Below are 16810 nucleotides of genomic sequence, written 5' to 3'. Positions count from 1 at the left end.
TATTAGTCCATTTCATATATGACGAAGGTTTTTTTGGTGTTGCTTTCTTACTAGAGAAAAATTAAAAGTGCACAGACAGAAATAAATCTACTGACCAGTCATTAATAAACACAGAACATTTGTAATGAAGGTCTGGTTCCAAGGTCAACTCAGTCTGCGCATCTTCCATGGATTGCTATAAGATTATATATCGTAACTGCAGAAAGGCTAAATGTAAATTTTAATGTGCTGCAAGCCAGATGCATCAATGGAATTATTCCCTCTAGTCAAGGAACATCAATTTCAGAAGCAGCTATTAATCCACACCCTTTCTTTTAGGGTTCTTTTTTAAAATATTATAAATCGCCTTTACAGAAGAACTGGAATTGGAAGGGTTTTACTCGCATGGCTCGCTTAATTGCCGCACACATTTCACATTCATGAATAACCTGTGTGATGGCCTCCATGGTCAGGTCCACCACTCGATCACAAGCCCATCTGTATGTCGCATCTCTTCCTAGGTGTCCTGATGTTTCATGGGCCCATTGGGCTATAAATAGCTCACCCTTCCACTCCCAGTCCAAGTCTACCTGGACTATTCCAATCTTGGCAGCCTTATCCACCTGCTCATTGTTCTGATGTTCTTCAGTGGCACAACCTTTGGGTATGTGAGCATTGACATGACGCACCTTCAGAGTCATGTTTTCCACCCGTGCAGCGATGTCCTGCCACAATGCAGCAGCCTAGATGGGTTTACCCTGCGTTGCCACTTGGCCTTCTTCCATTGCTATAGTCACTCCCATAGGGTGTTAGCCACTGTCCAGGAGTCAGTATAGAGCACAGGCCAATTTTCTCGTTCAGCAATTTTTAGGGCTAGTTGGATGGCTTTCACTTCTGCAAACTGGTTTGACTCACCCTCTCTTCAGCAGCTTCAACAACCCGCCGTGTGTGACTCCACACAGCAGCTTTCCACTTCTGATGGTTTCCTACTACACGACAACATCCATCAGTAAATAGAGCATAGCCTGACTAGTTTTCTGGTAACTCATTATACGGTGGTGTTTCTTGAGCACGAGTCACCTCTTCAGGCAATGCTCCAAAATCTCTGCCTTCTGGCCAAGTCCATAATCTCTTCCAGGATTCCTGGAAATTAGGTTTTGCCGTTTGGGCTCATTGTGTGATCAAAGCTACCCACTTGCTCCATGTAGCACTGATTACATGATGTGTTGAGGGGACATTCCCTTTGAACATCTAGTGCAGCTCGAGCAAACGTGGTGCCAGGAGGAGTCATGCTTCTGTTCTAACAACTTCTGAGGTGCCTTGAACCCCCTCATAGGCTGCTAATATCTCCTTTTCAGTTGGTGTGTGGTGGCCTTCTGATCCTTGATAACCCCAGCTCCAAAACCCTAATGGTCGACTTTGGGTTTCTTCTGTTGTTTTTTGCCACATGCACCAGGTGAGACTAGGCTCCCCACCTGCCATGTAGAGGATATTTTGCACAGCTGGTCCTGTTCGTACAAGCCCCAGAGCTACTGCATGGGCTGCTTCCTGTCTGATCTGCTCAAAGGCCTGTTGTTGCTCAAGGCCCCACTCAAAATGGTTCTTCTTCCAAGTCACTTGATAGAGGGGGCTCACAAGCTGACTGTAACCTGGAGTGTGCATCCTCCAGAAACCCACAAGGCCTAGGAAAGCTCGTGTTTTCTTCTTGTTATAGATGTTATTTTGTTTACTACATCCATGGGCACATGATGGTGTCCATCCTGCCGTTTTTTTCCCCAACAACTGGATCTCTCGTGCAGGTCCATTTACTTTGCTTTGGATTATTTTCCTCCCTTTCTCAAAACCTTCTTCTGCTGTTTTGCCCCACACAATAATATCATCAATATATTGCAGGTGTTCTGGAGCTTCCCCCCTGTTCCAGTACAGTCTGGATCAGTCCATGGCAGGTGACTGGGCTGTGCTGCCACCCCTGGGGCAGTTGATTCCAGGTATACTGGACGCTCCTTCAGGTGAAGGCAAACTGTGGCCTGCACTCTGTTGCCAGAGGAATGGAGAAAAATGCATTGGCAATATCAATTGTGGCACCACTTGGCTGCCTTTGACTCCAGCTCATATTGAAGTTCTAACATGTCTGGCACAGATATGGACCTGTAGCTTGCCTTATCCATTTCTTCTTTTTCACAACTGGGGCAATGACTGTAGTTGTTGTGGTTTGAGTCCCTACCTCAGCCATAGTGTCCTCCATTGCAGTTTGTGTCCCTGCTTCCACTACAGCTTTCTGAGTATTGAACTGTGGCTCGATAAGCATAGGCCAGATCCCAGTACAGGGCAAGAAGCTGCTGGTTTTGATTGGGGTAGGCAAGGCACCCTTCCATCAGGTGACGTGTCAGTTTGCTAGGGTCCAATATCTGTTCAGGTGTGAAGTCCCAGGTAACAGAAGGTGTCAAATGCCATAAGAACCTGCCCAAATCCTTACACACACACTGCCACCCAGAAACCGGGGACCTAAACTTTCTAGCATCACCTAAAGTTTGTTTTTAGTTTGTCATAGTTTGAAATTGGCCCCCTTGAGAGTTTGAGGGGTTCAGAGGTGATTAGGTGCCAGGGCAGTGTTCCCTGGAGAGCCAATCACCATCCATGTTGTTTGCTTCTGCTCAAAATCATTTATCACAGCACTGGAAGCTGTTGGCAGTTCTTGGTTGTTTTGCTGTTGGTGTCTGCTGCGTGTGGGTGTTGAAGGCCAGGGCGTGGCTGGGCTCCCTCTCTCTCCCTCCGGGGGGGAAGGGGAGCCCTCTGGCCCCCTTAACTCTGCCTAGGCCAGAGTTAGAGACAGCATTGGAATGAGTGCATGTTTGTGAGGGATGCGACTCACAATCAACTGGTAAGCGGGAGAGAGAGAGGCAGGCCCTGCGGCCAGGCCTGTTTAGTGAGAGGGGATGCGAGGCTCAGCACTGGAGCAGAGCCAAGTGGATGGGCCGGAGGGGCTCGATTGCTAGGGAGAAGGATCCTAGGCAAGAATTGGAGATGGACCCCCGATAGAGAGGGGCCCGGAGGATGTCTTTGCCATGATCTGGGTGCAGGACAGCCGAAAACCCGAGGAGAAATCAACATTCCAGGACGCGGACGCTTGATAAGCTAAACTACACTGCAGCAGCCTACGAACCGAGGTATGAGAGAGAGAAATCACACAGCAGCAGAAGAGCAAAGACTCAAAGCTATCTTCTTGGACTTCATGAGGAGGAGAGACTGCAACGAACAACTGGAACTTGGTGAGGGGGTGAGTGTTCAGGAGCCCAGAACATTCCCACGGCAAAGACTGTGTTACGTATCAGCCTTGAAAAGCTGCTCCTGGACTAAAGTAGTTAAAAGGAGGGACTTGAAAGGACTGACTGACAAAAATGTAAATATATATATATATATAGTTGCTTTTAGTTTGTACAGTATATTTATTTGTGTAAATAAATGTATATACTTCCACCTTCCCCTACAGAAGCCTCTAGCCTGAAAGTTTCTCTCCAGTGTTAGGATAAATTATTGGGAAGGGGTGGGGGGAGCCTGGAAAATTGGATTTTGGATTTCTAATGTGGCTCAAACTGCCACACTCTTACACCAGGATAACACCAGATTCCAAGAACTTCATAATGTGCTGACAGTTTTGTAAATCACCTGGGTATCTGGGCCAGTCTCCTTAAGGCAGTCACTGCACAAATGAACGTGACCACAAGCGACACAGTGCTGATGAGTGAGAAGATTTTCCAACCTCTTTGTGTGACCATTTCTATCAAACAAAGACATGGGAAATGATACTATATTGATTCTGTAAATATAGATATAGTGCCTTCTGTTTTGAATTTTACAAGACATAATTAATTTACATAACATAATTTTAATTTTTATAAGACAAGGATAAATAAGACAAAAATTGATGAAAGAAATTTGCTTTTCCATATGTTTTTATTTCATGACAGATATTTATAACATTAGCTTTATTAAAGGATATTAAAATATGTAGGCACAAGCCTTTCTCAAGGATTGAAACAATCAATTACTAGGTTTAAATTTAGGGCCACTGCCTCTGAAAACCAAAGTGACCTATGGCATGAGACAAGTAACAAAGACTTTCAAGACAGAAAATACAAAGCTTAACTCATTGCAGATGATATAGCACCCTCCTCAGATCACAGACATCTAGATCTGTCAGGCAAGTACTAGAAAAATTTTGCCAAAAAACTGTGCTGAATCAGTGTTTCTGACTTCCAGGATCTGCTAGAGGAAGACAGTAACACTGTGGGAGACACCAACATGTGTAGGGCTGTGAAATTTGTCAGAAAAAAAGCTAGGCCAATACCAAGGGTTAACAATCAAGATTCAGCCAATGTGGTTTGTTTAGAACTTAACTGCTATAAAGATTTAAGAGCTGATATGCTTCTACCATAGTTTCCAGAGTTGCTAACAAGACTTTCATCTGTTCTCCAGGGAAGAAAAACATGTTTCCAGATATTTCTTGAAGAAATTGTGGTAGCTTTTGAAAAGTTTCTAGTTCTCTAAAATATGTATCTACTAACCAATCTTCAGAAAATGTGTTTTTCATCTCGGAGTTACCATAAACCATTACTGGAAATACATTTGAACAAGCTACCTCTCTGAGAGTTAAAGTCAAGGGTGAAGAGAGATTATAAACTGAACAATAATTCAGAAGCAGCTTATTAAATAAAATCAAACACAGTTCTCTCTGCTGACTGCAAAACTCTTGTTCTATGCATTCATAAAAGCTTTCAATGCTCTCTTCTGGGTGAACAAGATTCAAAAGTTCTTCCTTTACTGCTGCTGACTCAACACAATCCAGTGGCAATTTTCCATTGGAGTTCCTTTGCTGTAGAAGGACTGGTCCTGCAGGGAAAATATAAACATTAATAACAACAGCAGATTTGATTTGGCAGCCAAACAAGATTTTGGATTGGTTTTTGCCAGAAGCTAGGAGTCTGTTTAAGTTCCTTTTCATACTAAGTTATGTCGATGTAACTGATGAGTTACATATTTGCAATACAATCTAGAACATGTAGAGAGATCCTCTGTAAAATTTTCTTTAAGCTTTTGTGTTAACTTCCATAGAGTATGTAAAAATGTAATGTTATTACTGTTGCAAAATTCTGTTAAGTACTTTACAGAGCAGGTTATTTGCTGACACTGACTTCAAATTAAAGGCATGTTACTGTGATGATCTTTATTTTCCTTTTCAGGATGGTGTGGCCAATCTTGCCTTAGGCTATGCAGCAAGATAAACTATTGAGGTGGGAATCCAAGTCTTCCCCAACAACTGAGTTTCAAAATTTGGTCTGACAGACTTCTGAAATGCAAAACATAATTGCTCTAATAAATAGAATTAAAGTGAGTAAATGGGACGTTTACTTTTCAGACTACACTGCATTCTTTCAGTATTTCCTGCTTATTAGTACAGTGGACCTATTAATATTTGAACAGCTTACACATCTCCTGATAAGTTTAAGAAAGGCTGCCTCAGTAAGAAAAAAGGAAGGCTGTTAAGACACTACAGGTGTTTTTCAAAGATGAACACATCAGGAATCTACTTACATAAATTTGGGTTACTTGGTAAAGCAATAATGTCACTTTAACTTGAATACTTCTTCAGAAATACATTTTATTGACAAAAGGCAAAGCCTTGCATTACATATCCATAGTAGAAATTTTAACTTTGCCCTGATTTAAGCTTTAGTATTATTACTGATTATTTAGTATCATTAAATCTTCTGCAAGCTGAAGGTTTTTAAAGACAGAAAATGGAGTAAGTTTTTAAAGAGATGTGTTCTAAATTACTAAGCTGAGTAAATTCACACTGAATGGGTAAGATTCTTTCTACCACAGTCTTGTTAGTTACTTACCAGGCCATAACTCAGAGAGTGACAAAGGTAAATATAATATATATTTGCAGCCTTAGAGTTGCCAGAAAACCTTGAAGAATGCAAGTGCAAGTAGACCTCTTCCCCTAAGACAAAAAGATCATCCACTACCAATTTTTCACAATAGCCTAGGAAAAATGTACATCCGTCAGTGCAATGCCATTTCCAATTGAGGAGCTGGGTTTACTATAATATTGGCTGTTGCATCACTTAGACTGATGGAACTGAGCCCAGGTATTGGCTTGGCATGTCAGATACATGGTTGAGTAAATATATAAAACACCTGGGAATCACAGAACTGAGGCTCCTCTAACACAGAGGCAGAACTGCAGAGGAGTGTACTGATTATGATCCAGTACATGCACAACAGACACAGACGTAGCCTTTAGGGGGCAGGAGAAGACTGTAAATATTGGTTGTATGCCAAGAATGAAATAAAATTTTGTTTCTCTACCTTAATTAAGTAATAGGCCATCTCAACACAGTGCACTCTTCTGCCTCATGACTACACACAGAATGATTTTTATTGAAAAAATCGACTAGGCATATAAAACACAGTTTATGCTGACACAGTAGGTCAGTGGTACAGATACTGAAAACCACGCATTTTAATAAACTAATTAAAAGAAGGAAGAGTTGATACCTAAGACCATTCTATGTAGTTGTTTGGTTTTGGTTGTTTTATTTGGTTGTTTTTTTAAAAAATATAGTAAGTTAAATATATTGATACAATACATACTTCAAACCAAGATACAAATACCCTGTCACTGAACAAAAAATATTGTTTAAAACATTTATCATGTGCCTGCCTAAGGGGCAATGTATCTTTTTTTAGAAACTAAGGCATCCCTCCCACTATTATCCCTAAACAGCAGTTATCATGATTACAATATAAATTCCTTTCTTAAACTAATTACCAAACTAATTGTGTTCTTCAAAGACCTTCACATTAATTTTCATAAATCCTGAACAAATTTATGTTGAAATACATGATTATATTTGCATTGTGGTAAAAATCAATCAAAACAAAAGAAAATCCTTAGCCTTGCTTGCTGACTAGGTAATCTGCACCTTCATTAATGACTATGGAGAATATAGTTACAATGCATATGGTGTAAAATGCAGAATAAAAACATCAACATACTGGAAAAAATGTGAAAATCCTGGTTAATTTCATGTTCAGCTGATCAAGATAACTGTGAAAACAGTATTATTTTTATTGTAACCAAACCAGCTCAGCTTAAAAATGTTTTAAAATAAATCTTTCATAATAACATTGTATTTTAAAACAACTATTAAGAAAAACGCTGTGAACTTCACATGGATTTAGAACAGTTAGATAATTTCCCTAAACCAGTTTAGCATAAATGCACTCACCCCCATGCTGAAGTAGCAGCTTGCCAATTTCTACATGTCCATTTGACAGCGCATCATGCAAAGGAGTCACCCCATCCACTTGACTGAGCAGGTCTACCTCTGGACAACGCTGCAAAATTTCACGGACACACACTGTGCTGCCATGGTTACAGGCTTCATGCAAAGGCGTCCAGCCAGCATAGTCTGCATTATAAATCAAGGGAAGTTTTAAAACAGCAGAAGTAGTACTGAAATGTTAATAACGTAATTTGTTACACAGCAAAATACTTTAATTTTTAGTGTTCATTATGGCTAGAGTGGCAGCTTGTGATTTCAAAACAAGAAATTGTACTGAAAAAATCTGAAAAAAATTAAATAGCATTTTTAAAAATCAGCAGAAAATGTGATGGTAAAACTCGCTTCAGTTACAAATTCATCTTACCTCAATGTTTGCTAAAAAGTCCTCATTTTGTGTTGTTTAAAATAATAAAGACAGTTTTAGTAGTATAAATACAAACTTTATTACCAAACAGATATTAATAGAGTTCTTTATCTGGCTTTATTTCTTAGTTCTCTAGAGAAAATGAATAACTTACCTTTAACATTAATGTCTGTTCCAGGGAAAGAGAGAAGCTGAATCAATCTCTCCACGTTGTTACTTATGCAAGCTTTATGCAGGGCTGTCTCTCCTACCATGAAAAATTAATAGATTACACTACACTAGGCAAGATAGCAACTAAAGAAAATAATCAAAGTGCCTGGAACTAGGAGACCTGGCTGTGTACCAGAAAACTCAATAATAACTAAGATTTTCCTTTATCCTTTTTAACCATCCTTTAAGAAAAAAAACCCACAGAGCTTCTGTTCCACCAGAGATCTAGCAATGAAATTGTACTGCAAACGGTTTAACACAAGAATTATCTCCCCTCCAGTTCAAGGTTTAAAGCTTCAATCACACTATAAAAGCACCAAGTGATCACAGAACACCAAAAAATACCAGGTTTTGAAGCAATAAAACTTTAGAGTGCAGTTGCCCTCCCTTAAATTTATTCATGAACCTGCATTAAAATGTATGGTTCTTTTTACACAGCATTTATAGCTTAATTCAAAATGAATGTTTCTGGCTAAGCACGAGTGCCTCTACACACTCAAGTATAATTCAGAACTTCAAATCCGTTAACAGATGGTTTGCTGTTTCTCAATAGGCTGCCTGACTTGGCTACAGCAGCGAGGGAGGGAAAAAAGAGAGAAATAGTAATAATAATAAAAATAAGAAAATCCTCTGGAAAAAATCTCTAGCAATAGTAATAAGCTGAAATAAGTGTGAAAAATTAAACAACAAGCAACTGAGAGCTGATGCTTATACGTAAAGACACCATTAGTTTCTGCATAATAAAAACTTCAGACCCGTTCTAAATGCTCTTTTGCTTTCAATAATTGATTAGGTTTGACTAAGAGCAAGAAGAAAATCCTGATGCTAGGTGAAAGATGATGCACCAAACATCTGAGAAATTCAAAATATCTCAGGCTAAATCTCTCAACCTTTGTGATAAGATTTACATGGAACAATTTGTTATATTAATACCTTCACTATGTAAATCTGTCAGCTCCATACTCATTCTTTCAGCAGAAGACACTACTTACAATTTTGGCAGATGAAGAACAGAAAAAAAGCAGGGTTTGTTCCCCCCTCCCAGTCCTTCAGCTCACTTCTCTTTGTAGAAGTCAGCACATAATAATTCACACCAATTTTACTTGCAAAAGCAATAAAGAGAAAGGGAACCAATTTTTAAAATGTATGGTCTGGCTCTGTTACTGAAGCTCTCTTATATAACAAAAGGATGTGAGGTTTCCTTTTATCCTTCAGTGTTTTGCTACAATTCTGTTTTTATTGTTTGAACAATCCCAGCTTGCTTTTGCCAGGTTTTTTTCTGAGCCTTCTCTTGGGTGTCATATTAATATAGTCATAGGTAAATTTCTTATGATGAAGATGACAAAAAGTAGTTCCAGAAAGTAATTCTGTTCAAGCAATTGTGTAATAAGGAGGAAACAAATGAATTACTGCAATGCTGTTTTATTCCTTAGGTACTTGAGTTCCAGTATAGCTAAGACAAAAGCCAAATGCCTTTCTTAGTCTGGGCTGAATGCCTGGAAGAAAACGGTCCATATGCTTAACACAGCTATGTAACATAGCATACTCCTCAGTCTTTGTTCACAAAATGTCTAAGACTCAGAGATGAAGACTGAATTATACTTTCAAATCAGAAGACGTTGATCCTACCAAGCACAGGTTGAGGTGGATTAGCAAAGTAAGGCAGGCAAGACTGGAATATGCTCACACAAGCTGTACATTTTATTTAATATCTGGGAGGAGGGTAATGAAGAAGGCAACTTTATTGCACCATATATATAATTCCAAACATGAACTATAAGAAAATAATTCTTGGGCATAAGCCATCACTTTAGTTCAGCATTCATCAGGATAAGTTTTTAAACCTGAAACTGTCAATTCTAACCATTTTAAAGTTCTTAACATATATTAGATATATAGAATACCTTTAATATTTCTCTTGTATACCTCTTCAGCCAAAAGATAGCAATTCTCCTTGGTGTGTGCAGTCTGAGCTTCTGCTTTTGCTGTAAGCTTCTTAAAGGTTAGGTTTCTGAAAAGCGAGCAAAAGGGACAGGTTTAAAATCGCTATTTCATGTTTTAAGATAATGTACATATACTTAATGTTTTTAAATTTTTATATATAGCATACTTAGATCTATCCATTTCAGTGTAATTTCTAAAATGTCTTAATTACATAATTTCTATGTCCTTTAATTATAACTATTTAAAACAGTAATAAAATTCCATTGCCCATAATTAAACTTTCTTTAAAGGTAATTGTATGAACAGTTCAACTTCTCTATGTACCCTATAAATTTAATACTGGGCAAATACAACTACATCAGTCTGCATATACACTGAAACTGACGATCAAAGGGAAAGGGGGAAACCCCAGCCCAGAGGTGTTACAGGTTTACAATGGAGTTTTCTGTCAGTTGCAGTAATTTGTAGACAACAAAACAGGTCATATAAAGTTCAAGAAATGTGTCAGGTCAGAAGCTGTCCCCCAAAGCAGAATAAAACTGGTGATGTTATAGGTATTACTTACGGTAGATCAGGCAGCACTTTGACTTGGTTCTGCTTATCGCCATTTAGCATCTGTAATGCCCTTTGAGACTCAGGGCATGGCTGTTGCCCTATTTTCTTTTTCTTTGCTTTGTGTATCTTTGTCTCATGCAATGCTATCTCTCTCAAAGCAGGCAAATAGGAACAGACCTGTTGCAGAAGTAGTATTTTTAAAATGAAGTAATTTTCTTTTGTTGTTCTTGATACAAAGCAGTCATCTATGACCCACAGCTTGCTGCATCTAAGTTTTAAAAAATCTGATCACTAAATGATTGTACATATAGATAGTTTAAAGCTGTCTTTTGCAATCCCTTTTGATATTCTTGTAACTCACTCTTTACACTGGCCTCAGAGGTGAGTGGCTTGTGTCTGAGACAGAAACTGGGAAATTCTAGACCCCTCTGTTGGGCTTCTGGTAGCTGAGAAAATTTGGATCACTTAAGCTGGACATAAGAGTGGAGTACAACTAATTGATTTTCATGTATTTAATGAAAGAATTTATGAACTTCCTGCTTCCAACCCAGGGAGCAATTTCCTAAAGAAATACTCATTCCGCTCCTTCACCTCTTCTAAGATGAAGGGTTGGACTAAGTCTTTGAGCAATTAAAGAAAATAAGCTAGTGATCTCTTAGTGCTCTCTCATTATTAAGATAGTGTTGGGTGTTCTAGATATGTTAGCTTCTTTCCAGTAACACAGAGCTTCAAACTTACTTATATAGCTCATTTAAAAAATTCATCTAAGTTTCTGCAGTTTGACAAAAACATAGGAAAAAGTCCAGTGAGGGGATTCATTCAATGAAAACATAATGACTATATCTGAAGAAAGGCATTATGGAAGGCTTTTAGTATTTAGATTACTTAAGATCACTCTAGATTCTGCAGGCAATGTGCTGTGGGTGAGGGACACCTCACTTGTGCCTTCACTGCACATTTACCACCAGAGAGTGGGATGTCACTCATTGAACCCAGAGAAAAGCCCAGCTGATAAGATGCTATATGAGAAGAACTCACAGAACTGGATGATAGTTAATTTTTATTGTATGGAATAAGAAAGGAGACATAGTAATACTAAGGAAAGCCACAAAAAGCACATGAACTTGTTTCAAGCACTATAAAAATTTACATTTCAGTAGTTGTAGAGAGTGATCAGTAGTCATGGCAATACTAAAAATAGCAATCCTGCTGCATATGTGTTGGCTATATACTTAAATATTAGATATATAGTTGGTTTATTTTTAAAATTCTGAGTCTTTTGTTTGAGCTCTGTTTAAACATACTGTCTTAATAAACAGTGACCTCTGTTGACAATAAACTCCTGTAAAATTCAAGAAAACTTATGTATGGTGTATGTATGAAGATGTAAATTTGTTTTTCTGTGACTCTAACTGTAGAATTCTAGGACATAGAGAAAGAGTGAAACAGTTACGGATTCCATATTCTGTTTAGGCACTGGTACTAAGATTACTGAAATGACGCTCTAAGTTAGGGCATGTCATTATCGTGTGATCACCCTGCTTTGCCTGCAACCTGCCAGCTGTCATGGTTTTAAGAATTTCTTTCACAGTTTTCATCATTTATGTCCTTACAAACTATCACAAATTGTGATTTGAAGGCAGGTAAAGGTTTGTAAGTAGAAGAAAATTTTTAAGAGGAAAAATTCACAGGAATACAATGTGGTTCAAAATCATAAAATCTTGTATGTAACAAATGCCTGGACACAGCAGAATAATAGACTGTCACCTCTTAAAAAAAACAGAAGGAAAAGGTAGCCCAGAAAAATCACACTATTTGGCATTTTCCTTAATTATAAATGTAGCATTGCAATAAACTATTTACATCAGAGATTATTTTTAAAAGCTTTTATTGTGTTCACTGTTGTTTCATTGTTTGACTTTCAAGTTAACGGCATGTAAACAAATTAATCAGGTGTGACAAATTCTCTGGCAAGAAAAATCTTACCAGATTCTATTCCAGACCTAGATCTTAGGCAAAGAGAAATTTATATGCAGTGGAACACATGGAAGACAATGCATGCAAAAAGCATGACCTTAGACCACAAAGAAAAAATATTTTTTGAGACTTTTATGAATCCAATTACTTGTCAAATTTTGAAGTCTGAAAAGTTATTAAGGAGTAGAAGAGTTACTTACTATTTTCTGAAGAGAAAGAGGTTCTGTAGGAACAGTTAAATTCCTCTGTAAACACATGTGTTTTAAAATTGCTTCTGCGACAAACATTTGAAGCCAGGGGGATGGTATGGCACAAATAAACATTTTTAATTCACATATAGAAAAATCTGGATAAAAGTAATGGGGAGGGGAAACATAAAGTGAATATTTAAATGAGAATGCAAAAATCTAAAACATCTAGTTATCTAGAAATATTGCTCTTCCAGATTTAGAAGCTATTCTCCACAAGAATTACTAAAAATAATCACATTAAAAAACATTTTATCCATCATCTAAGATAATGACCAGCTACTACATTTAACGTGTGTTAAAAGACAAAGCATTAGTTTTCATGCATCAGTTTTTAAAATGCTCTCAATATACTCTTATAAAAGTTACACCTTTATTTTGAGAATAAAATTATTTATTTGTGAAGTTATGCAAGTGATCACCTTTTAAATATTTAAGTGACACAAATTCAGATAAGAGTTGCAACACAATAAGTCTGCAAGTAATGCAGGGTGACCTACAAGTTCTACATTAGAAGTGACTGTAAGCAAATTGCAACCCCATTCAGATGTATCAAATAGCTTATACTGTTTAAAAAAATAAAACCACTCAGTGGAGGAAGAAATTATATATCTTTATATTTCTTAATATATATCTGGCATATGTCTGGCCTACCTCTCTTTTTTGGAAAACAAGAGGGAATGACTGATTTTTCTTATGGTGATATGAATTTCTATTTTGATTCTAGCAAAATAATTTTGTCAAAATAACAAGTGAAACAGGTGGAGATGAATATCTGCCATGAGGAAGGAAGTCTTTACTGCATTGAGGAAATATTCTGTTCTGCTAAGAAGTGCTCATAAATTAAGTGATCTGTAGACTCAATCAAAACATAAGTTTTGAGAGTACAGATGTTTTCTACTGTAAGAGCAACTGAATTTAGAAGAACTCTGCAACAATTTTGCTTTAAGTGCTGTGCATTGTACCAAGTGGCAGAGGTCAAAGAATCTTTATTCTTTATAAACAGACTGTGAATGCTGTTCTTATTTTCCATTTGTGTATAGGAAAGTAAGAAATATATAACTAAGATTCTCCTTATTCTAGGACAGCTAGAAAATCTGTTGGAGAGGTGGCAATAGCAGTACAAACTAAAAGCTCCATTGATTTAAATACTACAAAGTTCCATCTAATTTGGCCTTCTAAGATGCAAGGCAGGCTATAACAGCTCTGATAATTTGCTTTCTGTAAGAGTGGAGTGGAAATATTTGTCCCAAGACTAAGATTTTAGTTTAATTTTTTTTCAGGATAGTTCTCAAGTACCCAGGTAGAAGGCAGATACACTTTAAATGAAGCCTACATACACCTGTTACTACAGAAAATGATGACTGAAACCACAATATCCATATTTCTTCAATGGGGACAGTAGAGGGAGTGGGGGTGGGAATTAGGTTTGAAAATGAAACTAAAATAATTAAGTATTTTTCTTGAAATTATTTTTTTTGTCTTTTGAGTTCTGCAACCCCTAGTTGCTAAAAGTACAGACACCTCAACCAACATTACATATTAGATGATAACAGTTACTTGAGTCGTGACATTTCTTTTTAACCAGTATATTTAATGAGGGGGAACAACAGTCATTCCTAGGACTCAATGGAATTTTCCCCCACTCCCCAGATAAAGTCTATTAATTCTAAGGATTTGGAATGAGACATTGAAATGTTTCACTTCCAGCCTGTAGGAGTCACAGAGTTCAGGGTAACTTTTGTACTTACATCTGAAGTGTCTTTAGCAAACGATTGGTTTTCTGAAGTGACAAAACTGGCCTGAGTTAAGTAAGGTGTCTCCAAGTGCTTCTCTGTATTTAAGTTTTACTATGATATGCTTAAAGCTTTTCCCACACTGACAAGAGAGCTCCAAACATTTTTTTCTTCCTCACACTGTGCAGTTTTGCTTTCACATTAATACTTAATGAGATTTATTTAGAGGGATTTTAATACGAAAGCCTGCTCTCTTTGGTCTTTGCTTGACACCAAGAGACAGACAATAAAACACTTTCCTGCGTATGCACACACCACACTATCACAGTACACAGCTGCAACAGGACGTAAAAAATAACTTGAAGGTAAACCAAGGATTTTAGTTAGGATTTTGTACCTGGTTAGAAGACTTTTGAGAGACCTTGCTACTCACCATCACACGAAATGGCAAGGTACTCCGCCAAATCATCAGCTATTTGATGAAACACGTTTCTGTCCATAAGAAAACCTGAGATGATCCAATATTCCACCACAGTTCCAAGAATGGCACTTAATAGACCAGCAATTTCACATCTGAAAGCCTAAATGGAAAAAAACCAGAGAGTATCTATAGACCTGTACTGTATAACAAATTCACACTGATAATGTACCAGCAATAACATGGTCTATGATAAAGAGGATATCTTTAGATAAAAGCCTACTCTGTTGCCATGTCACTCCTTCACTGGCCTTTCTTTTTCTGCTCAAAAGCTAGCTGTTGCAGCCAGGTCAACACAATTAATGTCACGGATGCCACACTAATTAAGATTTCGCACTGGAGAGAAACAAGTTATTTGAAAACATCCTGTCTAAAACAATATGCAAAATGGGATCAAAGCTTACCAGTACAATTACATGATTTCTTTTTAAGTTAGGTTTTGTTTAACCGTAAGATTTCAGGTACTGGACTTATTCCAGTTAACCTTGTATTTGACAATACGAGGATCTTCTTTTCCCTGCTCTATTACGATTCTCTTTTCCTAAAGATTTCACCATGAAATTAAAGCTCCTTTTGTGCCTAACTATGTATGTCTGTGCCGAAAGGGAAAACGGTGCAAGGTGTTAGTGTCCTGCACAGAAGAATCTTTGGCAGCCACTTTGCAAAAGGAAACTCTTCTTTCCAAAGAGACTAGCAGGTGCAAATTTTGAAAAAAACACATACCTTTGGGTATTAGCCTCACCATTTTCTCCCCTTGGGTATCAGCCTCACCATTTTCTCCCCATGGCATAAAATGGTCATGTGTAAATAAAAAAGCCTAAGTGTATTTTCTTAAGGAGGCATCAAGATAATATACAGGAATTTAGTATGCTATCCAGACACTACCATGAGATAGATGAAGCATTTGTTCACCCATGTGAGAACTTAATCACTACTGCTTAGGTAAAGCAGTGTTTCTAGTGTCTGAGTTAGTCTGTGCAAAGTGAAGTCATATCTGTCTACTGAATACTTTTCTGTGCCATGCAGAAATACTTTATGCAATGACTCTGAAGTAAGTTATTCCTCTGACCACATGTACAAACACAGAAAAATTAGTTATTTATGAAAGTGCAACTTGGAAGAATACATGCACCATAGTAGAAATACACAAAATTCATTTGACCAGAGACACCTACCTAAGGCTCTACCAAAAAAATCACTACTGTTATACTAGAGCACCAGCTGACATACGGCATCTAGTGAAACAGAATGAGTAGTTGAAACTAGACAATTTTGGTTAAGAGGGAAATTGAACTGAATAGGTACACACAACTGAGTCAATGGTTTGTTCTGATACTCCTTTAAGAAGAAAAGTATGTTCAAGGTTGGTTTAAAATAATTTAATAGGACTCCCTCAGGAGTTGAAAAGCACCAAAATCAGTCTGAATGCAAGTCAAACAGACATAAATAAGAGCAACAGAGACTCTGACATAAATGAGTTTTATAATAAAAAGATTATAAAGTAATTTGTCAAAAAACCTACATAAATACTGTCCCTATAGTTAGTAGTTATTCAAAAGAAAAGGAACAAACACAACTACAAATAAACATGGTGTGGGGTGGCAGCATAACCTCCATCACTGAAGGTTTTTAAGAAGTGGCCAGACAAAATCGGTTAGAAATGTGATCTCCCAGCTTGCTTCCAGTCATACTTCCTATGACTCTGTTAAGTTCTACTTGATTTGGTTTGCCCCTTGCTTTACTGTGTCATAATACTTTATTCTAGATGAACTGTGCAATCTCACGATTAAAAATCCCTTAGAACACTGATATGGACGTTAAAAATCTGAAAACAGCTTTTTTCAACTAAAATTTTAATATTTAGAAGGGTACATTACTCCCTATCTTCTAAGGTTTCAGGAACAGAAACTGAAGAACAATTTAAAACATCCGAAGTGCATTTAAATTTTCCTTAAGTATCCATACCT

At 37.5% G+C, this 16810-nt stretch overlaps 1 protein-coding gene across 2 annotated transcripts in view; it reads right to left on the bottom strand.

The window, feature by feature from the left end:
• Positions 1 to 3923: 3923 nt before the first annotated feature.
• The window catches only part of SLF1 (SMC5-SMC6 complex localization factor 1), a 35059-nt gene continuing 22172 nt past the window's right edge, over positions 3924 to 16810 (bottom strand). For both annotated transcript variants that reach the window (XM_018086048.2, XM_018086049.2), the window contains 7 exons: positions 14799 to 14946; positions 12582 to 12727; positions 10415 to 10581; positions 9810 to 9916; positions 7850 to 7942; positions 7275 to 7457; positions 3924 to 4869 (listed from right to left, as the gene is read on the bottom strand). In XM_018086048.2, coding sequence (XP_017941537.2) covers positions 4373 to 4869; positions 7275 to 7457; positions 7850 to 7942; positions 9810 to 9916; positions 10415 to 10581; positions 12582 to 12727; positions 14799 to 14946 — 1341 coding nt within the window. In that variant the 3' untranslated portion in view covers positions 3924 to 4372. The remainder of the gene's footprint in view (positions 4870 to 7274; positions 7458 to 7849; positions 7943 to 9809; positions 9917 to 10414; positions 10582 to 12581; positions 12728 to 14798; positions 14947 to 16810) is intronic.

Source organism: Manacus vitellinus, unplaced genomic scaffold (genome assembly GCF_001715985.3).
Source record: "Manacus vitellinus isolate BGI_N305 unplaced genomic scaffold, ASM171598v3 scaffold_9_pilon, whole genome shotgun sequence".
Taxonomy (NCBI): domain Eukaryota; kingdom Metazoa; phylum Chordata; class Aves; order Passeriformes; family Pipridae; genus Manacus; species Manacus vitellinus.
Note: the sequence above shows the minus strand (reverse complement) of the source record. Positions and strands in the feature narration are given on the sequence as shown.